The sequence below is a fragment of the Chiloscyllium punctatum genome, chromosome 15 (assembly GCF_047496795.1).
Source record: "Chiloscyllium punctatum isolate Juve2018m chromosome 15, sChiPun1.3, whole genome shotgun sequence".
Classification (NCBI taxonomy): Eukaryota; Metazoa; Chordata; class Chondrichthyes; order Orectolobiformes; family Hemiscylliidae; genus Chiloscyllium; species Chiloscyllium punctatum.
In genome coordinates this window covers 66,759,415-66,785,923 of record NC_092753.1, presented here as the reverse complement: position 1 = coordinate 66,785,923, position 26,509 = coordinate 66,759,415, and the positions used below count along the sequence as shown (strand labels likewise).

The 26,509-nt window shown below is 38.6% G+C and overlaps 1 protein-coding gene across 9 annotated transcripts in view; it reads left to right on the top strand.

Moving 5' to 3' along the window:
• The window catches only part of bbx (BBX high mobility group box domain containing), a 207,054-nt gene extending 196,123 nt beyond the window's left edge, over positions 1-10,931 (top strand). For all 9 annotated transcript variants that reach the window (XM_072585379.1, XM_072585381.1, XM_072585380.1 and 6 more), the window contains one exon: positions 1,466-10,931. In XM_072585379.1, the coding sequence (XP_072441480.1) occupies positions 1,466-1,553 (88 nt within the window). In that variant the 3' untranslated portion in view covers positions 1,554-10,931. The remainder of the gene's footprint in view (positions 1-1,465) is intronic.
• Positions 10,932-26,509: the final 15,578 nt, after the last annotated feature.

Here is a 26,509-nt window from a genome sequence, read left to right as displayed (position 1 = left end):
TAACATGAGGTTTCACTGGGCATTGTTGTCCCAGGGAAACAAGGCCAGGTTCATCTCCCAGTTTGTCCCAACTCTATTCATTCACCTCATGCCACGCCCACACTCCCTGAAATCCAACAAATCTATGAGCAAATTGAAGGAAGCAGGAATCCTATAAAATAGGTCTTCTGTCTTTAATCATTGGGCTTTAAAAAAAATCAACTTTCCTTGGGGCAAGCTTACAAAAGTAGTCCCCATATATTAACAACGTTGCATCTGTAGCACTTCCTGTCAACTTTCTTTATTATTTTCTGCCTATACTACTTTGCTTCCAACAGTGCCATTAGTTTAGCTATTTAAGAAAGAAGAATAGGAAATCAAAGGCAGGAGCCCACGTGTTGGCTCAGTGGTTAGCATTGTCGCCTCACAGTGCAAAAGAACCAGGCTCAATTCTGGTCTTGGGTGACTGCGTGGAGTTTGCATGTTCTCCTGGTGTCTGCATTGGTTTCCTCTGGGTGGTCTGGTTGCCTCTCACAAAGATGTGCAGGTTAGATGGATTGGCCGTGGGAAATTTGGGGTTGCAGGGTTAGGATAGGGATCTGAGTGGCGTGGTCTTCGGAAGGGTGGTGCAGACTTAATGGGCTGAGTGGCCTCTTTACACATTGTATGATTTTATCATTTATAATGCGTGTTTCACATAAAGACAGAATGTATGCCTGTCAATCTTGTGTGGCCAATTTAAAAGTTAATGAGAAGATTCTAATTTCACAAATGTAGTCTTGTAGTGTCCATGTCATGTTAGTCTGTTTTCACCATCTAGGTGAATGATTTGCATACAAAGTAAATGCACTATTCTCAATACTTCAGTCTGAATACAGAAGGGTTGGTAGTAGATGCACCATCATAGTGTGCATGTTTCCAGGAAAGTCTTGGCATTAGTGCAATCTTGGAAAGGGTTCAGAAAAAATTAGCAAAGATGTTGCCAGGGTTGGAGGATTTGAGCTGTAGGGAGAGATTTGAAAAGGCTAGGGCTGTTTTCCCTGGGATGTCGGAGGCTGAGGGATGACCTTAGAGGTTTATAAAATCATGAGGGGCATGGATAGGGTAAATAGACAAGGTATTTTCCCTAGGGTGGGGGAGTCCAGAACTCAAGGGCATAGGTTTAGCATGAGAAGGGAAAGATATAAGAGAGACCTAAAGGGCAGCATTTTCACAGAGGGTGGTGCATGTGTGGAATGGTGCCAGATGAAGTGGTAGGCTGGAGACTGTACAATTATCTGGATGGTTATATGAATAGGAAGAGTTTGGAGGAATATGGGCCGGGTGCTGGCAGGTAGAACTAGATATCTGGCCGGCATGGACAATTTGGACCGAATGGTCTGTGTTTACGTGCTGTACATCTCTATGACTCTCTCATGCTGGTTGATCTTGTTGATCAATGTGTGTATCTGTACTATTGATTCTGTTTTGTTTCTTTCATCTGCAGAGGCCAACGTGCGGTTTCTCTAAACCATGATGGACAGCCTAAGGAAATGGCACAAACCTCAGTACTTATCTCCTGTGCAGACCAATAATGCATTATTGCTTTGTATCTTTACAAAGTCTGGAACACACGAGATGGATCAGTTTGACCTGATATTGACTGCATTGTCGGAATGGCACCCTGCCGTGACTGGGTACCTCACAGAGCAGCTGGGAAACACTGGTTCAGCAAAGCCCCATGGGACAGGCTCACAATTTGAGCATCAAACATTAACGAATGGAGCTAAACCAGTTTCTTCAGCTTTTGGTTCCCTATCTGAAGGCAACCTGGTATATAAAAAGAATAGCTGTTACACAGAGCAACTGCCCATGAAATCTACTGGCAATTCTTGCCACTGCACGCTACACGATCAGAGTGTGAACTACTCAAGTTTGCTGCAAATTCTAGCTTTTCTCAAGTAACACTGATGCACTGTGCTAGTGACTAGATATCGTCAACCTCTGTTTTTCCTTTTTTTTAAAAGCACATTATGATTTTGAGTTTCATGGAAACTTTAATCATGAACTTCTGCCTGATTACTGAAATGATGTGGCAGGAAAAATATTATTGGAAGTTCTTTACATTTGCCCATTGCATTAAGATATTTTATTTCAACGGCGCCATTATTTAGTTGAAATCTCTGTTAATCTGTAGTTGAGTTTAATAGCACAACCTGTCTCTGTGCAGACAGTAAGTACCTTTGGTTACACACGCAATCTTTGTGCTTTTTTTTTGTTTTCCATGACAATTTAATACCTATTATTTTTGCTTTCTCTTGCTAAACCTCACTGACCCTGCATTGGGGCAGATTACTGGATGTGACTGTTTTCCAATATACTGTTAAGATGTGTAAAGTAATTTGCTTATTTTTAAGCAATTAGGCACTAATAGTGGCAGAAATCCTGCAAAGCTTTTTAGGTCCCAACTGTTGCACTGCTGTGTTTTTTTACAGTGAATGATTATTATGATGGTTATAGGGTTACTAATTCAACAAATTACTGAGGAGATATTCAGGTTTTATTTCAGGTTGCAGAAGTATATCAGCACAAAGGAAAAAAAAGTCTTCTGTCAGACCAACAGCTAGAATTACTGATGTTTAGTACTGCTTAGCTTGAATGCAAAATATCTTTCTTCCCATATTGGTTGAAGATCATGTTACCAGAATGGCAAACAACATGGACTATAAATGATGTTTTAAAGCAGTTGCACAATTTTGAGAGCAGGCACACAAAGACAGTTTTTCAGTGCCGTGAAGTAATACAAGACCAGTTGCTGCCTGGTCATTGTGGTTGTTAGTGCGACATCTTGACATCAACAAATACCAGGTATTAATTGTTCAAGGCAGTCTATTTTTGGGAAACCTGCAGAGTTATTTGGTGTATTGTATGTAATATACCCAGTCTTTATAAGCCTCACGTAAGGAATAGTACATTCTGTTCACATCAGAGACAATTTGTTCTTTCAGAAGATTGTGACTGGAATTGCAATAAAAAGCTAATGATAAATACCATGGCACAGTTATAATGAAACATGTATTAGGTGCTGCTGTCTGAGCTAAACAAATCTGTAGTTGATACACAAAATTTAATTCTGCCTGTATTGAACACACATTAAACCTGAGCAAAATCTGACTCCAGCAAAAATGATTTTAACACATTTAAATTTAGTCTAATTTTAATCTTGAGTATTTTTGATAAATTGTCACATTTATAGCAATGTTAAAGTTTTGGTAATTGATATGAAACTTCTAAAAAATGTTGGCTTCTCAATTCAGATTTTGTGACCCAAAAAAAATCTAGAAAGGTGTGGTGGCAGGAAAGAACAATGGACCTGCACAACAATTGCCTTTTTGAGTTTTAAATTTGTTCGTGCTTTTCAATATACCTTTCTGTAATTTGGCTTCTGCGATGACTGTTATAAATTTATTCAAAATGCCTCATGTTGAATACTAATTTTGCCTAACAAATAAATAGGCTTTTTTTATCCTAAGGGTTGGGTTTGATTTAACTTCATCTGAGCTTCTAGATATAGGCACTTGGAAGGTATGTAATGGTTGCCCTTAAAAGAAGTAATGTTCGAGGTTTTTAAAACAGTCATGTCACTTTCCATTATGGCTGCGTGGCCTCATGAATCACTGGTACAATTAAGATGCAGTTTTCGTTTGCGATCTTGGGCTGCATCAGCTGATATCTCAGTTGGTTCTGCATTAATTTATTTTTCATCAGCGTCCCTGCGATAACTTGTACCCTTGGGTGTCCACTGATACCTGAGTGTGCTGCTGAAAATGTCTACACATCAGCACCAGAACTTATGTCTCAACTCTGTTGTCTTCGGTGTAAAACAGGCTGTTGACCAGAATGGGGTGGTATGTGGGTGAGAGTAGTACTGTGGTCATATTTAAAACAATGCATCAATATAAAGTATTATCATAGGAGAGAAAAAGTAAAAAAGAGGACTGTGCAGGAAAGTAAATTTTGCAAAACGTGCAGAACACAAAAACCTGGATAAATCTAATTACTTCAGATAGGGATGATGTTTACTTCTTTGCCTTTGAAAATCATCAATTCATAAGGTTAGTAGTTTTATAGTTAGAGGCATTCATCCTAATACAGATTTCACTGCAATTTTGTGCCAGTTTATAATTCATACTTAAAATTTGCATAGAGAGGAGGAGCAAGAATAGTTATCCATTAGATCCAAACTATGAAGAATGATTGCATTTCACGTTGAATTTCCAGATGAACTTGTCAGTTTTGTTGACAGCATGAATATAATTACTCTAGCCTGGATCATGAGTCAGCTTTTACGTATTAATGCTGAAAAAGGTTGGTTTACTTGCCCACTCTCTCCCCATATGACGTATTCTCCTCCTTGTTCGGTTCATCTATATGTAACTTGGATTTGAAAAAGCACTGAATTGGCTATTCAGATTTCTGTAGCAAAGTAGGTATTTGGATCTTGAGAAAGCTTTTGCTGCATTGTTGATTTGCTTAATTTGGAAGTTTGGGTTTTCACTGTTGAGTACTAGGAAATAGTTGCACCTCTCTTAATAAAGCATTGCGAACTTGTAAACCAAAAATTCTTCCCCTGACTTGTGTCTGAAGTTTGCCATTAATTTATCCGGGAACTAATGCTGAGCAGCACAGAGTATCGTGAGACATAAAATTGCTGTTTGCATTTGCAAACAGATTCTGAAACTTTTCTTGTGAAACCATACTGGAACCTTTACATGAGTCTTGAGTTAATTAAACTTAATTAAATGGGAATCAGGGTCTAAACTAAACTGTACATTTAAGGCAAAAAGTGACCTTTGCTCGCTAAATGCAAGTGGGATATTATAACTTATGCCATAGCCTATATGGAATGAATTGGAAGAAGGCTGCGTTGTCCTCAACTACTTAAAGATTGGTAGAACAGTTTCTCAATTAGTTTGAGGTTTGCACATCTCTTCCATTGGCATCAAGTAAAGACAGAATTACCCATCCTGGTAACATGATCCTTGTGTGACTGCTTTATACAATAATTCATTACACTGTCATTCTAGCTGTAAAAGACGTTTTGTTAACTTTTTTGTGCAATTGCCATCCTTTGCTTGTCATTAGAAATATGTCTTTTCCTTGTTGTAGAACCAGCTTTTGCCCAAAGTCTAGCTAATATTTAAAAATGGAAAAAGTACACATTACTGTATTTAAATGTTCATAATGCTTTTACACGAAAATTGAGTATAATGAGAAAAAATGTCTACTTTTTATGCCTGACCAAGTAGAATACAATTATTGTATTTTTGCATTTATTTTTGTTTCCTTTACCATTAAGTGACATTTCCATTAGATTAATAGGTAGGATGTGGAGTTAAACTATGATCTCCTTCCTTTGAATTGTGACAAGAGCGTGTGATGACATTGAAGTATAGCTTATTGCACTTGATATCACTTTTTAGCATGTGAATAGTCCCCAAGATTTGCTCATGAACATTGATGTGAGAGTTCCTAAAAGCGCTACTATAATATGTATCAGCTATACTGGTGCTTAATATGGGAGTGTGCCCATTTGCTTATACTGAAGCACATTAACATTCATGGATTGGGAGAATCGATATTTAATATACATGTGCTCCTGTTTCTGTTTTTTTTTCTGCAATAATTTATTGTATCAGAAGCATTGAGAACAGCAAGAGTTACCACAGAGTGAACCTACTATTCTTTCAACACTGAAGTGGGCAAGAGAGTTATATCATTGGGTTTCAGGAATGGCTCACTGTATATTTTCCTTTTTTAAAGCATTAACAGATACTTACATTTTGTGCTTGGACAGTTTAAATTGAGACTTAAATTTCCTTGAGGCTTCTCCTATTTCAGCACAACTACTTCAACAGATATTTGGCAGAAATCTTGCTTAAGCGTGAAGTCAGTGTTCAGCTGAAGAACAAGGAGAATCTCACAGTGGAAATTTAGCAAACAGGCGATTAACCTTTGGTGTTTAAGTGTTCACTGTTGATTTCAAACAGGATAATTCTGTTCTTATGGCCTTTTTTGAAGTATTAATGTTTAATACAGAATTAAGTATCCATAGAACATTTATAGATAAGGATTGTCTAACTAAATATAACCAAGCATTTATACCCTGTACTTTACTGTATAATACATGCCCTGTCGTTAAAGGTAAAATTAGTAGGTCGCTGCAGAGAAAGAACTTTGTAATATCCCTAGTAAATGTGGCAACAACAATGATTTGTATCCAAGTTGTAGATTGTGTCCCCCAGGCGTTGCTGTGACTAAGCCGATATTAAGACCATGGAGCTGCATTTGACAGCTGGCATTGCAAGTTACATCATTAGTTATAGCAACTGTGTTGAATTTTCAGAGTAAGCCAATAAAATGCACTAATCCAAGCATTACAAGATATAGTGTAATTTCCTGCCATCTAATGAAGAAAATAAATATCTAACTGTTCATTTCCAAATGAAGTATTAGTCTAAAGGAAGTAATTGTATAACTATCTACAGGATGATGCCCTCCCAGGCACTTGGAATGTCTGCCGTAGCACTCTATTTTTAAAATTCTTTCACTGCTAATCTATAAGTTATCAGCAAGATGGTTAACAAAATCACAGATTTTTTAAATAAGAATATACTGGGCAATAAATTCAAACTGCAATTGTTGGTTACACAGACGTTATAAAGTACCTATTTTGATTTTTGCCTAACTCCATTTTACTGTTGTGGACAACAGAGCTGTGAGCAACAAGTTTTCTTTTAATGTAACTTTCTTCAGAGTCATTTGGAAATGTTCAAAGCCAAAACTCACTTGCAGCTAGTTAGTGCTACCTGCTGCAAGGATATGTTTGGCAATCAAGTGTTACTGTGCCCCTGTCATCTTTTCCCATCAGAAACATGCAGTTTAAAGTATCATTGAAACGGTCACTCATTTACAGTGATCATGACTTCAAGAAAATTGGCTAAAATGAAAAATTTTGATGCAAGTTTGGTTGCACCTGAAAGATGATTTGCACCTAAAGGTTGCTGTTATTCTGTATGGGAATCAATCATGTAGTTAGAGCTCCATTTATAAAGAGGATTCATCAGATCCTTGCTGCAAATGTGTTATTTACAAAGCAGTGTTATTTACAAAGCACCATCCAATTAACTTGTACTGGTGAATTCTAATTAAGGAGCTTTTATTATTTGGAAATGCAATAACTTATCATTTACTGCAATCCCTTATTATCACTTTTTATAGTGAGTATAATGCTATGTGACTGTTCTAAGAATGGCATTGAGTGTATATCTAAATTTTGTTATGTAGGATACAGAAAAGGGGGATGACAATATTGCAGTCTTAAACGTGCAACTTCACTTCTGACAAATGGAGACTGTAAATGTGACTAATTCTGATTGTTAACAGTTAGCCCAATTAATTTTGTTTCAGCCCAGGTTTTCAAGTTGCTCAGTTCATCTGTCATAGAAATAAACAATTGCTGAGCCAAGAGTTAGTTTGTCGTTAAACTGTACTCTGAGTAGTGACTGAAGTTGCAACAAATTATTGCTGCAATGTAATTATTGTTTTGTTTAGCCAACTGAACCTAGGATGTTGATCTACTCTTTCATAGTGGTTATGAGAATATGCTGTGTGGATGTAATTTCTGAACTCAAATCTAACATGCACAATTTTTGAGTGTAGATGTTTATTTTAAATGAAGTTAGAATTTTAACAGAATGGATAATATAACTTGGCGTAAAGTTTTTTATGATCTAGAGTAAGGCACATTTAACAAATTCAAAATGTGCAGTGTATTCTAGGCGATTCTTTCATTTGGCCTTTAAAATGTTTAGTAAGGTATTTAAATTTTTTTTGAATTGGTGTTGGTGACAAATATGGCTTTGCAAAAGTTAAACTTTTTTATTCTGCTGATGTCTTGGATATAGTTGCTGCAATAACACCTTGTGGCCAAAGAGATCATTCATAATTGCATTTCTTACATATTATTTGATTCCAAATAATTAAAAAGTTTAATTTTTGGAAAAGCGGTTTGGAAGATGAGAAATACCTCTGATGACCCAATCATGTGTACCAGCTAAAATGTTTGTGCCATACCCTTTCAGTCATGAATTCAAGTCATGGTGAAAGTAGCAAGATCATTATAGCACCTAAATATATAGTAATAAAACATAGCCCACCATTAGAAACAATAGAATGTAGCCTACAAAGGGTCGGCAGAGAACTAACAGATGGAACTGTATTTTTGACCAAATGTATGATACAGTTAAATGTTTCATAAATTCAAGTTTGTTGTAGAACAATTAACAAAATGATTCCAGTAGTATATTTTTAAATGGTGGTTTGACTGATAGACTGAAATATTTAATGTTTGTGGAAGGGTGGGGTGAAATAGTTTAATGATGTATAATTGATTTTAATTTTAAAACCAAAAAAAATGCAGGGATGTTTCCTGATCTACAAGTATTAAGCGAATTGTATTTCATTCAAATAAAATGTAGACCTAAATAATTACATTACAGAAGGCAGGAAAATCCATGTTGACTATCCCAGAAAATCAAAATTAATCTTTCTAAATGTCTATGACCTCTAGACGTTGATTTTAATACTGAGACTATTTAAAGGAAGATTAGAAACATGTTTCACACAATCAAAGGGTTATACATGCTTTTGGTAATTTTGTCATTTGTTTGCACTTAATTAGTTTGACATATTAGAGATTTCAGTAGCACAACAAGGTGAGAAGTTAATACTTAAAGTTGAATAATCAGTCTGATTTTGAATTAAAAGTAAACTGTGCACAGAAAAACATAGTCAGTTTGTTTAAAAAAAAGTGGAGCAACATTTCATTTTAAGTTTTACATTTGTCTCATGGCAATTGAAATGCCGGTTTATATGTCCAATACAGTCATCTGTCCACAGACAGTGAATCAGTTCATTATTATTCCGAAGAAAGCTTCTATTATATTAATTGTTATATCTTTTAAATCCAAATTAGTGACATAATTAGGTCACACATGCTGTTTATAAAGACCTAAGTCACATGCTGAGGGTGCTCAGTGATTTTTTTTTTAAAAACAAATTCTCTGCTGTTGTTCATATTGTACAAACTTGTTTAACTGATTTCTTGAGTTACGTTGTCCCAGTCAATGCACTTCCAAAGAGCTGGCTGTTCAATGACAAACCATCCTCCTATCAAGTGTGTGGTCTTGAGATCTGTTGCAGTTAATGCTTGTTTGGCAGTCATCATTGTGATGTTTAAAATGACATTGATTGTGTTATTTTTATACTTTTTACAATTGTAACTTTTGATTTCAATTCAAGTCTAGATTGGTGATATTCTTTCAATAGTGCTATTATCATTCCATACTTTGGATTTTGACTGTCATGCCAACTGTCCAATCTTTGCAAATGCATAGATCAGTATGGAATGCTTTCTTTGAACATTCACAGCAAGTGAACTTTCACTGGTGTAGCTGGAAGGATCCTCCTGACTTATTGGCATTTTATTATTTGGGTGTGTGGTTCAGGGAGTTGGACAACTGTCCACTATGAGCCAATGGGTGTGATGCCAAAACTGCATCAGCATAGAGCAAAACTACAAATGCCCCTCTTTTAATGAGACAGATCACAATCAACAGTTCTTCGGTTTTTGGAGGCCTTTGATGATTCATATGCTGCAAATTATTTATGTCAATAAAATGTAGGTATGTAAATGTAACCATAGATACCAGCACTGTCATTATGGCAGTGTTTGGTGGCAAATGTTTCATCACAGTTTGATATCTCAGGAAGGTGCTGAAACTTCTAATTGCATTAATTAAACTCATGCATCCAACACTTTATAACATCGCGATTTACAAGAGTAACCAAATTAGCAACATAATTACATCACGCAATTATACAACCTAAAAGTCACACGCTGAGGCTGCCTAATGATGATTTTTTTAAAAATGCTCTGCCGTTGTTCATATTGTATAAACTTGTTAAACAGATTTCTTGAGTTACATTGTCCAAGTCAGTGCACTTCCAAGAGCTGGCTGTTCAATAACAAACCATCTTAATATCAAGTGTGAGGCCTTGAGATCAGTTGCAGAAAGGATTAAGATGTAAAAGCCCCGTGTTATTGCAGATTTTCTTCTGGATAACCCTACTCCGTCCGAAAAGGACTAGCTAAGTATGGTACCCATTGCAGTGGTATTCAAAAATTACTTGCAGGATTAGTACACTATTAGGCATGCACAGAGCAGATGTCATGACTTTAGATGCTCAGTGACATCATTGCTCTACTGAAATATTTGCCTTTTTTCTCCTTGTTGCAGGCAACAAAGTAGATAACATAGAGCCTTTATTTGTATGTTCAATAGTGTACAACAATTCAGAACATTAATGGAAAGGATATGTGGTGTGCTTGAACATCATCTTCAGTTTAATCTTGCAGAACGAATGTGGTTGTAAGCTATTTGGTTAAACACACTCATGGTAACTGGGAGACTGCTGTAGGTTCTCATTTTGATGTTCCTAGAAGAGTAATTTCAGTGAAGTATAATTTTGAAAACGTGAAGCAAAATTCATGATGATGATCGGATATCCCCATTACATGAGAATCAGTTCTTGTTACAGAAGGTGCCTGTGTATATAGCTCCTTTGTATTGCTTTGAGCAGAGTCCCTTATATATTTCTTACTAATATGCTCTGTAGAAATTGAATTCAGAAATTTTACTACTGATAATTAAGAGTTTAAAGCCACTAATTATATAAAAGTTGCATAATTTGACAGATGATCATTTTATATTGCGTAATGTTTATTGCCTGTCTGTTTAGTTTTGTGATTGAAACACATTTCCTTTTTCCTCTGTTATAATGCTGTATGCTGCTGCAGTGTTATTCTTAATCATTATTTCCTAGCAGGCAATAAAGCATATTGTACAGTATTATACAATTGAGTGAGATGATTATTTATGAGGAAATTCCATCCTCATGGTTTATAACAAAAGATAACTTGAAATCAGTTCTAAATACTGAATTGTTTATGCAAGAACTTTATTCACCTTCAATTAGCTGAATTTAGCAAAATATTATTTATCTAGTTTAGTTAAATATACTTTTAAATATAACTATCACAATGTTAGTTTCTTGGTTGAATTAACTGGGCTACATTAAATGTAGGTAGAGTTACCCACCTCTCTGGATTGTCTAGCAATCTTTTGGAATAAGGAATAAATTCTTGAGCACTGCTGGTGGCAACAGGATAAAATGGCTTTGAGTTAGCTGTTCATGTCAGCAAGCTCATAGAGTGTAAAGCTACATTCCTTGTCTCCCCTGTGGGAAATGTGTATAACAGATCGGCATGTTTGCTTTAAAATAATTTAAAATAATCTCAAACTAAAAATTAGCTAAATAGTGACCGTTTAACCATCATCAATTAGAGTGAATACTCACCTAATTTACTGATGTTCTTTAGTGAAGAAATTTGCCATACTGACCTGGTCTGGCCTAAATGTGACTCCAGATCCACAGTAATGTGGCTGGCTTATATCTGCCTCTGAAACAACCTGTAAGCCATTCATTGGACCAACCCTGTACAAAATCAAGAAATAATGAAACCAGTCAGACAACCTGGAACAAACTTAGGCACTGGAGATGACTACAGCGATCGACAGCCTGCTGCTAAGGCAAAGTCCTCCTAACCAATATCTGGTCATGGGATAGAATTGGGAATGCTATCCCACAGATTCATTAAGCAACAGTCTGATGTAATTATACTCTCAGAATTATACTATAGAAGCAATGTCTGAAACCCCACCATCACCATCCCTGGGTATTGCACACTAGTGTACAATCAGGAAGATGTTGCCCTGGGACTTATGAACATTGATTCTGGACGCCATACAATCTAATGATACCAAGTCAAACATGGGCAAGTGAACCTCTTCATCTGTCAGTGCATTGAATACAGGAGATGGGAGGTCATTTTGCAGCTGTACAGGACATTGGTGGGGCCACTTTTAGAATACTGTATTCAATTCTTGTCATCTTGCTATAGGAAAGATTTTGTTAAATTTGAAAGCGTTCAGAAGAGATTTACAAGGATGTTGCCAGGATTACAGGGTTTGAACTATAGGCAAAGGTTAAATAGGCTGGGGCATTTTTCCCTGGAGCATTGGTGGCTAAGGGATGACTTTTCAGTGGTTTATAGAATTATGAAGAGCGTGAATAAGGTGTCTAGTCAGGTCTTTTGCCCAGGGTAGGGGAGTCCAAAACTAGAGAGCGTAGGTTTAAAGAGAGGGAAAAAATTTAAAAGGGACCTAAGGTGCAACTTTTTTGTGTGTATGGAATGAGCTGCAAAATATGGTCGATGCAGGTAAAATTACAACATTTAAAAGGCATCTGGATGGGAATGTGAATAGGAAGGGTTTGGAGGGATATCGGTCAAATGTTGCCAAATGGGACTAGATCAGTTTAGGATATCTGATTCGCGCAGATTAATTGGAGCAAAGGGTCTATTTCCATTCTGTTTAACTCAATGACTATGGTAAGTGTGTATCGCCTGTCCTCATATGAATCATTACTGCTCCATTTTGAACAGCTCTGTTGATGGAAAGAGCACTGAATGTACTAGTCATGGGACGTTGGTGTCCATCGACAAGAATAGCCTGGTAGCATATTATTGGCCAACCTTGCCACGTCATAAAGGATATAACTGTGACACTGGGTCTGTGGAAGTGGTGAGGGTACCAAACAATGGAAAAAATCTGCTGGTTCCAGATGTGTCCATCCAAGACAGTTTGGTCAGAGTTTCTCACCTAGTTGTTATGGAGATGAAGCCTTTCTTCACATTGAGGATATCCTCCATCTAATTGTGTAGTACTATATTGTTAGGCTGGAAGTGTCAAATAGCATCTTTAAGATCTGCTCAAATGCATACAAGACGTGCTTTAATATAAAACAGATTTATTAGCTTAATATAATTTTGATTCACTCATTAATTTGCATACATCTATTAGTTTTACCTACTTTAGATATGTTTAACAAGCAGGACTCACTGCCTGGTGGGTGATGTCCAGCACTTGGAACTCTATCTCACTTTCTCTCGCCTGATTCCTAGACTGATGGTGAAAAAGTCCGATGAATGGGGCTAAGTCCGTGGTATTACTACTATTCTGAATTTGAGATTACTGAACATGCTGGATCTTCATTTTGGAATGACTGTCGTACTTTTCCAACCTTTAAAGCAAGCTAAAATAAATCCAGGTGGCCCCATGCAACTGCACAATAGGATGATTGTCACACACAATTCCATGAGGTAAAACCAATAACTGCAGATGCTGGAAACCAAATACTGGGTTAGTGGTGCTGGAAGAGCACAGCAGTTCAGGCTGCTCCAAAATTCCATATCATGTGGTTACCTCCCAGTCAAAACAGACTGTTCTGAAGGGTCACTTGATCTGAAACTCTAACTTTGCTTTCCCTTCACAGATGCTGGCAGACCTGCTGGGTTTTATTTTTGTTTCTGATTTCCAGCACCTGCAGTTCTTATGTTTTTTTTTGTTTTTCATGTACTTTTCCATTTTCCTTCAATTGCTAATTGCAGTTAACCCTTAACAATTAACCTTTATTGTCTGGCTTAAAGATATTTTTAAGCAGAATGTTGCATGTATTATCACCATACAAAATGGAAGACTTCAAATAAATAAAGCAACTCAAATATGAGCAGCTCTGATCCAATTTGGGTCATTCGAAGCAGAATTACATTCAACTGCAATGTGAAACCTCATGACCCAGCATTTCTCCTATATTATCATTGCTACTGAGCTAAGAGATCAATCCTGGCTATCAGGAGTAGCATCAGGCTTATCTAACAATGAGGTCATGTTTGTAGATGCCGGTGTTGGGTTGGGGTGTACAAAGTTAAAAATCGCATAACACTAGGTTATAGTCCAACAGATTAATTTGGAAGCACTAGCTTTCAGAGCAATGCTCCTTCATCAGGTGGTTGTGGAGAATAAGATTGTAAGACACAGAATTTATAGCAAAAGTTTCCTGTGTGATGTAACTGAAATTATATATTGAAAAAGACCTGACTGTTAAGTCTGTCATCTTTTAGAATGACCATGTTGGTATCAGTTCTTTCATATGTAAATTGTGAAACTTTTTTTTTTAAAAGTTACATTCTCAAATGCACTTTAACAATTGGTCTCATGTTGGCCCAGATAATGTATTGAAGGCATTAACTCCCTGTGAGGCTGTCTGTGCCACAATGATCAGACTGATTCTAATTTTAAAAATAGATTTTCAGAATCATACATGGATTCATGCAGTTTTTGAGCACAGTAAAATGTAATTCTGCAAGTACAAATTCACCCCACAAACTGACATGTGTATGTGTGCATTTGGGTGTATGTGTTTGGGGGGGGGGGGGGGGGGGGATGTTATGAGTGTCTGTGAGAGGGTGTGAGTGTAAAGTGGTTTAAGTCTGTGAGAGGGTGTGTGTGGGAGTGCATGAGAAAGGGTCTGACTGTGTGTGTGTGTGTGTGTGTGTGTGTGTGTATATATCTGTCTGTGCCTATATAGTGCAATGGGATCACCTGTAGTGTGACATGAACCCAAAGTCCTGGTTGAGGCCATTACCATGGATACTGAACTTGGCTTTCAGCCTCTGCTCGGCCACTTTTCATTGTTGCCTGTCCCGAAGTCCGTCTTGGAACACGTTCACCTGAAGGTCCAAGGTCAAATGTCCTGGACCGCTGAAGTGTTCTCTGACTGAGAGGGAACACTCCTGTCTGTTAATTGTTCTGCATGACCATTCATCCATTGTCGTAGCTTCTGGTTGTTCTCGCCAATGTACCGTGCCTCAGGGCATCCTTACCTGTAGCGTATGAGATGGACAATGTTGGCTGAGTCACATACATGATGAGAGGTGTCCCCACGCATAATGGTGGTATCTGTGTTGACAATCTGCAGCATCTACCATGACAAGGTCGTATGGTATTCTAGAATGACATGGTCATTCTAAAAGATGAGAGACTTAACAAACAATTGGGTCTTTTAAAATATATAATTTCAGTTACATCACACTGGAAACTTTTACTATAAATTCTGTGTCTTACAATCTTATTCTCCACAATCTAACAAGTGCTTGTTAGGATGTAGGAGCAGCTCCCCAACGACTAGTGCTTCCAAGTAATCATGTTGGACTATAAGCTGGTGTTGTGTGAATTTTAACTAACAATGAGGTGCCAGCCTGATGAGGCTACAGCACAGGACACATTTGCACGCCAAACAGTGGAAGCAGATGCAATACACAGGGCTAAATGAGCCCACAACGCATGAAACTTACAAGATAATACATGGCTTGGCTTGGAAAGGGTGGACGCTAGGAAATTGTTTCCGTTAGGTGCGGAGACTAGGACCCGTGGACACAGCCTTAGAATTAGAGGGGGTAAATTCAGAACAGAAATGCGGAGACATTTCTTCAGCCAGAGAGTGGTGGGCCTGTGGAATTCATTGCCGCGGAGTGCAGTGGAGGCCGGGATGCTAAGTGTCTTCAAGGCAGAGATTGATAAATTCTTGATGTCACAAGGAATTAAGGGCTATGAGGAGAATGCAGTAAGTAGAGTTGAAATGCCCATCAGCCATGATTGAATGGCGGAGTGGACTTGATGGGTCGAATGGCCTTACTTCCACTCCTATGTCTTATGGTCTTATGGAGTCAGATCTGTTGTCCTACTGCATCCGATCGTGAAAGGTGGAAAATCAAACAACTAACATGAGATGGGTGTTCCACAAATATGCCCAATGTCAACAATGTCATGCAATCAGATGTCACAATTTCAAACCTGTGCAGATTAAGATCTACTGTGCAAGGCTTTATTCAAATTTCTCAGAAATTGAAAGTACTTTGAAGCCATATTTTAAGCGCTGTACTAAAACTTGCATTCTGTTTCGAATATATCCTGCACAAAGGTAAGGGTTGGCCAGCATGCACTGCATTCGTACCACTGTACAGAAAGCTAGTTATCACGGGTTTTGCTCTGCTGATTTTGAAAGTTCAAGATTGTGCTTTCAAAATAAAGCATGGATATAATTTCATTTGATACATTTTCCACAGAGTTGAACAAAACAATATTTGTAAGAAAACATGGAAAGGGAACAATAACCCAGTCAATGTGAACATGACAAACTGTACACTTTCCTCTAATGAGGCATAAACTGTAAATTATTCTTTGGGAGCAGAAACAGCTCTGGCTGGATTTGAAGCTCACTGTTTTCAGAAAGTCACTGATCAAAAGTTTGGATGAACTTTAGGACAATGAGAGAGCATCCCAAATAGTCCTTCAGTTCAAAGCTGTATTCAATGGTGCCATGCCCTAACTAAAGCAACTGCTCAAAAATAGAAATGGAAATTGCTGGAGAAACTCAGCAGGTCTAGCAGCATCTGCGGAGAGAAAGCAGACCTAACATTTCAGGTCCAGTGACCCTTCTCCAGAACTGCCAGCTCTGAAGAAGGGTCATGACCCATGATGGGTGGGAATGTGTGAAAGCTCAGAACTCTGCTTTCTCTCCATAGATGCTGCCAGATCTGTTGAGTTTTCCCAGAATTTCTGTTTTTGTTTTGGATTTTCTGTCATCAGGGCATGTTGTCATGGTCAGTCGAGGGCAGCATCCTTTCTCAGTCCAGGGGCTTAGTCACAGTCAGTTGGTTGTTTGGGGCAGCCAGGATTATGGGTCTTCTATCACTATAGCTGCTGTGTGGACCCCTGTCAGTCCTGCAGGTATAGTGCAGCCAATCCAATGGTTAGCAGGCAGTCTGATGGGGAACTATATCAGTCACGGCTCCAGTCGCTCACCAGTCATGCTGTCTTTCCAAGTCAGTAAGTAGAGTGGATCATAGTCAGACCTGTTACAGCATGATGATTGGCTTGACTAAGCTATAAGCCCAAGGCTCCAGTTAATGTTGGTAAATGAAGATATAAATATTGGGTGGGAATGTGTGAAAGCTCAGAACTGATGTGGATGGGATTAATAAGGCTTGCAAGGAAGAAATGAACATGCAGATTAGAGGAGCCTGTGGATTATCATGCGGAGATTGAGACCTTGCGGAGCATGATCTGTGTTGTCTTCGTTTGTCATCAAAACTGCAAATACACAACAAAAATAGAAAATAACTGTGACCACACCCAGAGTGAATGGAATAAGTGTATTTTGTTTCTGTTTAACACACAAACTCTACTTGTGAGGCCCTTCAAAAGACTAATTGTATTAATCAGGCACTTACACAGTGTATGATGTCTATATTCTTAATTCCCTGCATGTGAAACCAACATTGTGGAGTACAAATCTTGGCTGCAAGTAATCTGGACCAGATCACTGGTCATTACAAACTGATCATAGTCATCTCTATGAAACAGAAGTGATCACAGTAATCCCCACTTAAAATTGTCACATGTGGTTCACAATGTGTCACCGGCTGTACAAGAGCGCACACACCTGATTTCCTCTTACCTCGACCTGTTAAGTATTCGCCAACATGCTGTATATGAAATTGTGCCTTTCTTGTGTGATGGAAAGGTTTCATTAACCATATTGTACCTACAATCTCCTACTGTATTCATGCAGCATGCCTTGAGTTGTGTACAATGGAAAAAGGTATGTTATGTACAAGCGTTCCACGACCCACCCTACAAGAATCCTTCATATTCCACTGTACGAAGGATTATTCTTAACCATCGTTTATGTGAGTTGTGAATGCAGAACTGCCCACATTACTAAGAGCCTGTCTGTTTTTGATATTCATCCCATAGGTTCATTGGAAATGTCACCAGCCCATCCAGCCAGAGTAGGGGTTATCATTATTGTAGCTGTGGTGCTAGAAATGGACAGGGAAATTGAAGAGGTTGCCCATGGCTAGCAGCAACCTCCAACAGTTGCTGAATAGTTTCCTCATGAAGATGTCACAGTTGCCAATCCCACAAGATGCAGAGGAAGTACAGGAGGCCCAGAGTCGCTCATTCTCTATGCCATTTGCTACTGATGAGTGATGTGCATTGCTGCCACATACTGAGGATCCCTGGGGCACTGTCACAGAAATGTCTCCTCTTCTGGAGGCAGACAACCTCAAGGGGTAGTGCCCATTGTATCCTGGTGGTCATCAAGGTGACAGCTGCACTAGACTGGCACCATCGCTGCTCCAAAGATCCATTGAGGCCCTTTCAATGCTCGACTTACGCATGTGCCAAGGCTGTTCTTGATGCAAAATAAGGACAGATCACACCACTTCATGATGTCTCCCCATCACAAGGTCAGTGCTGCAGCCTGGAGCAGTAAGATTTACCAATGTCGTTGGCTTTGCCCAGATGCAGGCGCTACAACCTGTACACGTGTTGCACAACTGGGCTTTAAATATGGTGCTATCGGTGGCAGCTGAAAAGATTCTAGCACTGACAAGGAAGTCCACTGCTGATGAGTGCATGATGATAGTGCGAGAGTATATTGCGTACAATTCTGGTCACCACACTACCGAAGGATGTGGATACCTTGGAGTCAGTACAGAAAAGGTTTACCAGGATGTTGCCTGATATGGAGGTTTTTATCCACGAAGAAAAGGTTGGATTGACTGGTCTTGGAACACAGGAGATTGAGAGATGATCTGATAGAATTTAAAAGTTTGTGAATGCCATGGTCAGAATGGAAAGTATGAGGCTTCTTCCCAGGGTGGAGGGGTCAATTGCAAGGGGACACAGGTTCAAGGTGTGGGCGGAGGTGTAGTTTAAAAGAGATGTGTGAGGCAAGTTTTTCACACAAGGGGTAGTGAGTGCCTGGAACGCACTGCCAGAGGAGGTGGTGGAAGCCGACACCAATAGCAGCATTCAAGAAGCACCCGGAAAAATACATGAATAAGAAGGGAATAGAAGGATATGGATGCTGTAAGTGAAGACAGTTTTAATATGGAAGGGCAAAATATGTCAGCACAGGCTTTGAGGGCCAAATGGCCTGTTCCATACTATATTGATCTTTGCTCACCTCAATATGTATGCACCAGACCACACTTCTACAGCATTACTACAAAGAACAATGTAAAATTTCATGAGATAAATGATACCAATTTTGAAAGATGCACCATAGAGAGCATTCTATCTGGATGCATCAAGGCTTGGCATGACAACTGCTCTGCCCAGGATCATAACAAACTAGAGTTGTGAACGCAGCCATCATGCAAGCTAACCTTCCATCCATTGACTCCATCTATACTTCCTTCTTCCCTCAGGAAAAGCAGCCAAAATCATCAAAGATCCCCCTCCCAACTCAGTTATAATCTCTTCCAACCTCTACCATCATCCAAAGGGACAAAAGCTTTCACATTTAATGTCGACCTCACTCTTTGTGCACATAACATTTTCTCTCAGCCGTAAAATTTTATTCCTCACTGTTCTATTACCCTTATGCACTTTGTAATGTATGATCTGCCTATACGGCACGCAAACCACAATTTTTCACTGTACTTAGGTACGTGTGACAATAATAAGTCAAATCAAATCAAAATCACTCGAGTTTATGGAGAAAAACTTGCAATGAAACTTTATGAAATTCACACTTAACCAAGTTTTGGTAAATTCAGTCTTTGCTCTTTGTAGTCAGGAAGCAGGATGCCCAGGTGATGTGTACGTTTGTGATCATAGAGTCATTTAAATAGTGTTGTAAATAAACTTCAAGGCACTTTTCTCAAAGAACCTTATCTTTGTGGTATGTTACAAGTACTAACATAAAGAGAACACTCAGACACTGTCACTCATTTTATACAATATCACATCATCTTCCTTTCACACTCATGTACTTTCCATTAAAACCATTTGTTTAAGTTGCCTCAACTACACCAGTGATATTTCCATGTCTGACCACTCTCTGGGTGAAGACGTTTCTGTTGAGTTCTTCACTGAATTTATTCCTGACTGTACTGAACTTGTTGACTCCTGGTTTTGGATTCCTTCATCAGTGATGTTTAGTGAATTAATTATATAAAAATCCATAATGACGTCAGACTTTTTGAAGTTAAATCAGTTTTAATCCATATATATTGTTGAGTTGGCTCTGTATTAGTTTGGTAAAAACAATGATTGCAGATGCTGGAAAGCAAATAGTGGATTAGTGGTGCCGGAAGAGCACAGCAATTCAGGCAGCATCCAACGAGCAGCGAAATCGACGTTTCGGGCAAAAGCCCTTCCTGATGAAGGGCTTTTGCCCGAAACGTCGATTTCACTGCTCGTTGGATGCTGCCTGAACTGCTGTGCTCTTCCAGCGCCACTAATCCAGTATCTGTATTAGTTTACAGAGTTTTAATTATTAAATGACAGTTCTCATGTAATATGTGGAAAGGCTTAACAAAATATTATTTTATAGTAGTCAAATAGGGAAATAGAATTATTTAAATGTAATTGATTGTATCCGCAATTTAAGATTCCAAAATATTTCTCAAATGCGAATGACAGCTTTGTTTGTTTTTGAGCAAAAAAGATGTTGATTAGTTTCTGTGCTAGATTGGCCTTAGTGAGTTTAAATGACTATTTCATTGTAAGATCTGTTTGCTGACACCAATGCACCATGCACATGGGCTCTAAATTAAGATGATCATTAAACATTAAAAGAACAATTGTACTTTGTTTCAAAGCTGTACTATCTTTCACAGTTTATTCATGTGACCACTGTGAATGCTGTCATCACAATAAACACGTTTACTAAAATAAAATAATTAATTGGTATGTGCAACCAACGCTGACTATTGCTAACTGCATGTTTGCACAACACTAACCTATTTTTTAAAATTTAAAACAAAAGTTGTATTTTGTTTTACGGTTTGCACGGGTGCCCAATTTATTACATCAGACTGAGCAACATTTGTACTTACGAACACAATCCCACACCATTAGATAAAATAGAGGCATAATTTTATAGATTAAACATATGAACAATTCCTGTACTTACAAAGAGTTACTTGATATTGTCTTGCATTGTGTACAAATTGACCTGTGAACGGACTCAGTAATGGAACCTGTTCACAACACAGAGACTGCCTGTATGTCTGTTACCTGACATATCATTAATTGGAATTTCTAACTATATCTACGAGAGCTATCACGGTAGTGTGCATACTCGTTGGTGTCAGCAAACACAGCTGTCATTAGCACTTTGGGATATGCCATATCAAAAGGAACTGCATGAATGCAGGTCTTATTCATGTCCATTGTATTGACACATTTCAGCTTCCTGTTGGTCCGATGTATGCGTTTATTATGGAGTGTGGGCATGTCTTTCGCATCTTATGCAGCTGACCATATTATTTCCTCATGTCCAGTCATTGGAAGTATAGAATTAGAAAGTCAGAAAATATGTGAATGGTACATTTTGATCACAAGCAATCAGATTTATCTGCAAATAAGATTCTTATATAAGATAGATAAATGATGCATTTAATAAGAATACTGTAAAGTATACTTATTTTGAGTTGGAAACAGCAAAATTGTAACATCATTTGCAAATTAGACTATTGTGGATTTCAAGGTTCTTTTCTGTAATTTGTTCTAATGAGGTCCGTTTGTAGCTTAATCGTTTGATTGAGACAAGGTCGTTCAAATTCATCATCAGTATCCTGGGAACAACAAACAACAAAACATGTTAAATGAATGATTATAGGAATGGGAAATTGTGGGTAGCTTGGTAATGCACTGAGCCTGGAAATAGTATAAAAACATAGCTGACTCCTAAGGTTTTTCGCACTGATTAGATACTTGGACCTGGGATTAAATTAAAGAAAGCAAATAGTAATTGAGATTTTTTTGGAGGGGCAGTGAATTTCGCTTTTATGTCAGGTGTATGATCCTGAATGCTTTAGTCATGCATGCCCCCATTTCCTTTCGAAATAATAAGGCTATACTAAAGGCAAATATGAACTTGTCAATCTTGCATATTGCTGAAGATGCAGTTTCAAGCTGAATTTCATTTCTGTTAGATCTTATAGCACCGTGGGACGGCTTTACATCCATTTGCAAGGGAAGATGGAGTCTCGCCTAGATATCTTCTCATTTAATCACTTATTTAATATTATTGTCAGGTGTGATTAAGTGAGTGTAATCCCTCTAGGATGAGACTGGAGTCTCCAGGAATTGGAAATTCAATCTTCGGTATGTTGCTGAACTCATCCATGGGAATCTGAGGAATATGACATATACAAAATTAAACAATATTGATTTTGTTGAGCATTTTTAACCAGAAATAAAAATATCCAAAATTGGGACGGAGTGGTTGTTTGGCTAACAGGAAGCATAATCAAATTGGGGATTAAGTCTTTTTTACTTTCCAATTTGTGTAGGAACACAGTGTGTCATAAGGCTGGATGTGTTGGTTAACTTATTGTTTGGGGTGTTGGTGAGTTTGGTGGTTGAGGGAGGCTATGTCATGTGAGGAAGCTCCAGGAATAGGTTAGTCACAGTTGAATTAATAAGTGGCACAGCTGCTGGGGGTCTTCAGCCCATTCTGAACACCATAAGGAAATATTCTTCTGTTGTACCTAAAGGTGGTACTGATGGAGTGCTGCACTATTTAAGGTGCTATCTTTCAGGTTTGGTGTTAAACAAAGGCACCATCTGCTCTGCATCACAGATGTAAAAGAATTCAAAGAATGGAATAAAAAGTTTCCATAGCGTCTTGATCCCTCAATCAAAGTCACTGAAACAAATAAACCAGTATGGGTGCTGGAAATCTGAAGCATAAACAGAAATTGCTGAGGAAACTCAGCAGGTCTGGTAGCACGAACTGAAGAAAGGTCACGGGGCCTGAACCATTAACTCTGCTTTCTCTCCACAGATGCTGCCCAGGCCTGCTGGGTTTCTCCAGTAATTTGTTTCTGTCTCTTAAAATAAATGCCTGGTCATGATCGAATTACTGATATGGATTTTGCAGTTGTAAGGTGACCTATTCCTTGTCCCTTCCACACCCACACCACCCCAGCTGAAAAGTCAATAAAAAGCCAGGAGCAGCATTAATGAAGTGGGAGTGGGATGTTGGTCTCTAAGGGACGAGGAGGTGGTAGTTAGGGTTTACATACAGGGGTGGGGAGGTATTGGAAGGTGGTGGGAGTGTCCCTGATGGGCACAGGGTATATCGCAAAGGAGGAAACTCTCTTCCTTCCTGTCTTTTCACTGAAGTTGGTGAAGTTGTGGGGTGGTCGTTTTTCTTCTTCCCAACTGCCACCCTACATTCAGACAAGAAAAGTGGAATGAGGTCTGTAAGTGACATTCAGTTGGCAACTTATAGACTTCAGTTTGTGTAAGGGTGGGCACAGGTTGCCTGACACCTTACTCACCCACCAGAATACAGGTTACAGGTTGGATGGGGTTACATTTTTACATTTCACAGTGACTACACTTCAAACTGATTGTATAGAGCTTAGAGGCATTTTCTGGACAGGATTTTGAATAACTCTCTGCAATCAAAGATTAGAAATCACGTGAAAAACCAATAAGTTAAATTTTAAATTTTCTGATGCTGTTTGCAAAAAATATCATTGAATATAGGGTAGGTTTCATTACATTATGTTCATGAATGTTACACTAATTTTAGTGAAGGTTTACTTCAAAGGAAAGCTCAAAGGCAGAATATTTACCTCAAAGAACACAATGAAAAAAGCTCTTCAGCTATCACTGACATTTCATTGGGTACAATTTACATCATCATGTGCTCTCTCTCCTTTCTTTAACTGTTTGATGGAATAATAAGGTCTCAGAGAAAACAGTGTGCTCTAAGATGATCTATTGCATTCAACATTTACTCATCACCTTTTATGATGATCGATTGATCCAGTATGCTTTTGAAGATATTATTGATTATGATGCCGAGAACAATGATTGGAGAATTGGAATTTTTTTTCTTGCCTGGAATTATTCATACACTGTCAAGAACCAAACTGATAGAAAGGATTTGTGTGTTTTAGATTGACTTGAGTTGAAGATTGGCTTGAGAGTTTTTTGTGGGATTAGGAGAAACTAATTCTAATGTAATACAAACAAACACCTATCTGAAAGAATCGAGATCACAAATGAACTCTGAGAGGTTTTCTGTCTGTGCTGTTATCCCTGAAACAAGAGTTGTTCATAGAGTCATAGAGATGTACAGCATGGAAACAGACCCTTCGGTCCAACCCAACCACGCCAACCAGATATCACAACCCAATCTAGTCCCACCTGCCAGCACCCGGCCCATATCCCTCCAACCTTTTCCTATTCATATACCCATCCAAATGCCTCTTAAATGTTGCAATTGTACCAGCGTCCACACTTCCTCTGGCAGCTCATTCCATACACATACCACCCTCTGTGTGAAAAAGGTGCCCCGTAAGTCTCTTTTATATCTTTCCCCTCTCACCCTAAACCTATGCCCTCTAGTTCTGGACTCCCCAACCCCAGGAAAAAGACTTTGCCTATTTACTCTATCCATGCCCCTCATAATTTTGTAAACCTCTATAATGTCACCTCTCGGCCTCCGACGATCCAGGGAAAACAGCCCCAGCCTGTTCAGCCTCTCCCAATAGCTCAAATCCTCCAACCCTGGCAACATCCTTGTAAGTCTTTTCTGAACCCTTTCAAGTTTCACAACAACTTTCTGATAGGAAAGAGACCAGAATTGCATGCAATATTCCAACAGTGGCCTAACCAATGTCCTGTACAGTTGCAATATGACCTCCCAACTCCTATACTCAATACTCTGACCAATAAAGGAAAGCATACCAAATGCCTTCTTTACTATCCTATCTACCTGTGACTCCAGTTTCAAGGAGCTATGAACCTGCACTCCAAGGTCTCTTTGTTCAGTAACACTCCCTAGGACCTTATCATTAAATGTACAAGTCCTGCTAAGATTTACTTTCCCAAAATGCAGCACCTCACATTTATCTGATTTAAACTCCATCTGCCACTTCTCAGCCTATTGGCCCATCTGGTCAAAATCCTGTTGTAATCTGAGGTAACCCTCTTCGCTGTCCACTACACCTCCAATTTTGGTCTCATCTGCAAACTTACTAACTGTACCCCTTATGCTCGCATCCAAATCATTTATGTAAATGACAAAAAGTAGAGGACCCAGCGCCGATCCTTGTACCATTTGACTGGTCACAAGCCTCCAGTCTGAAAAACAACCCTCCACCACCACACACTGTCTCCTACCTTTGAGCCAGTTCTGTATCCAAATGGCTAGTTCTCCCTGTATTCCATGAGATCTAACCTTGCTAATCAGTCTCCCCTTGGGAACCTTGTCGAATGCCTTACTGAAGTCCATGTAGATCACATCTACTGCTCTGCCCTCATCAATCCTCTTTGTTACTTCCTCAAAAAACTCAATCAAGTTTGTGAGACATGATTTCCCATGCACAAAGCCATGTTGACTATCCCTAATCAGTCCTTGCCTTTCCAAATACATGTACATCCTGTTCCTCAGGATTCCCTCCAACAACTTGCCCACCATCGAGGTCAGGCTCACTGGTCTATAGTTCCCTGACTTGTCCTTACCACCCTTCTTAAACAGTGGCACCACGTTAGCTAACCTCCAGTCTTCTGGTACCTCACCTGTGACTATCGATGAAACAAATATCTCAGCAAGAGGCCCAGCAATCATTTCTCTAGCTTCCCACAGAGTTCTAGGGTACACCTGATCAGGTCCTGGGGATTTATCCACCTTTACCAAATAATTCACAAAGATACAAACGAAAGAATTTTAAAAACCATACAGTACCTGTGCTCACTGACCCTGGAAGAAGCCTAGTGACAAAGCAGGCATGACACGTGTTTCATAACATGACATGTAAAAGAGTGTACTTACGTGAGATCTGAAACATAATTTAAATGCTGCCATCGCAATCAGTGTTGCCATAACAAGGATCATCAGTCTTACTACTATTGTCCATGCAATAATTATGTCAGGCCTTGCATCTGTGAAGGTTTAATGATGAAACATTTCACAATTCATTGGTAGACACACAATTGAAATCATACCATTCTATTATCAGCGTATTATCTTTAATGGAGTTTTGTTTCCTTAATATCAATTTGGATCCAGGCCAGTCAGTGAGAAAGCATGCTTCTTTGTGGATTCGGTTTATTAACACCTCATTCTTACAGTTCTGTCAATGAATTAATCAATTAGCTTCGATAACTTGTTTAGCTACATGCTATTTAGCTACATATTGTATTAAGAGATTCTCATTTTTTTAAATCAAAATCTTTGAAGACACATAATCTTCAAACACAGCTAATGAAAGAAAGAGTGTTTTTTTTTCTTGTTTTGTATCTGTGTTATAATGTTATTGATTGGTTACATTATGTGTACCTTTTCAGATTCCCTGTAACACAATCAACCTCCCATTTACCCCTTCCTTCCAGAAGACCAACACTCGAGCCTCACTTGCTTCATTGGTGTGTGTTGTTACGTCTGAACAGGTTGATTAAAAATATTTACTTCACTCTTTCTT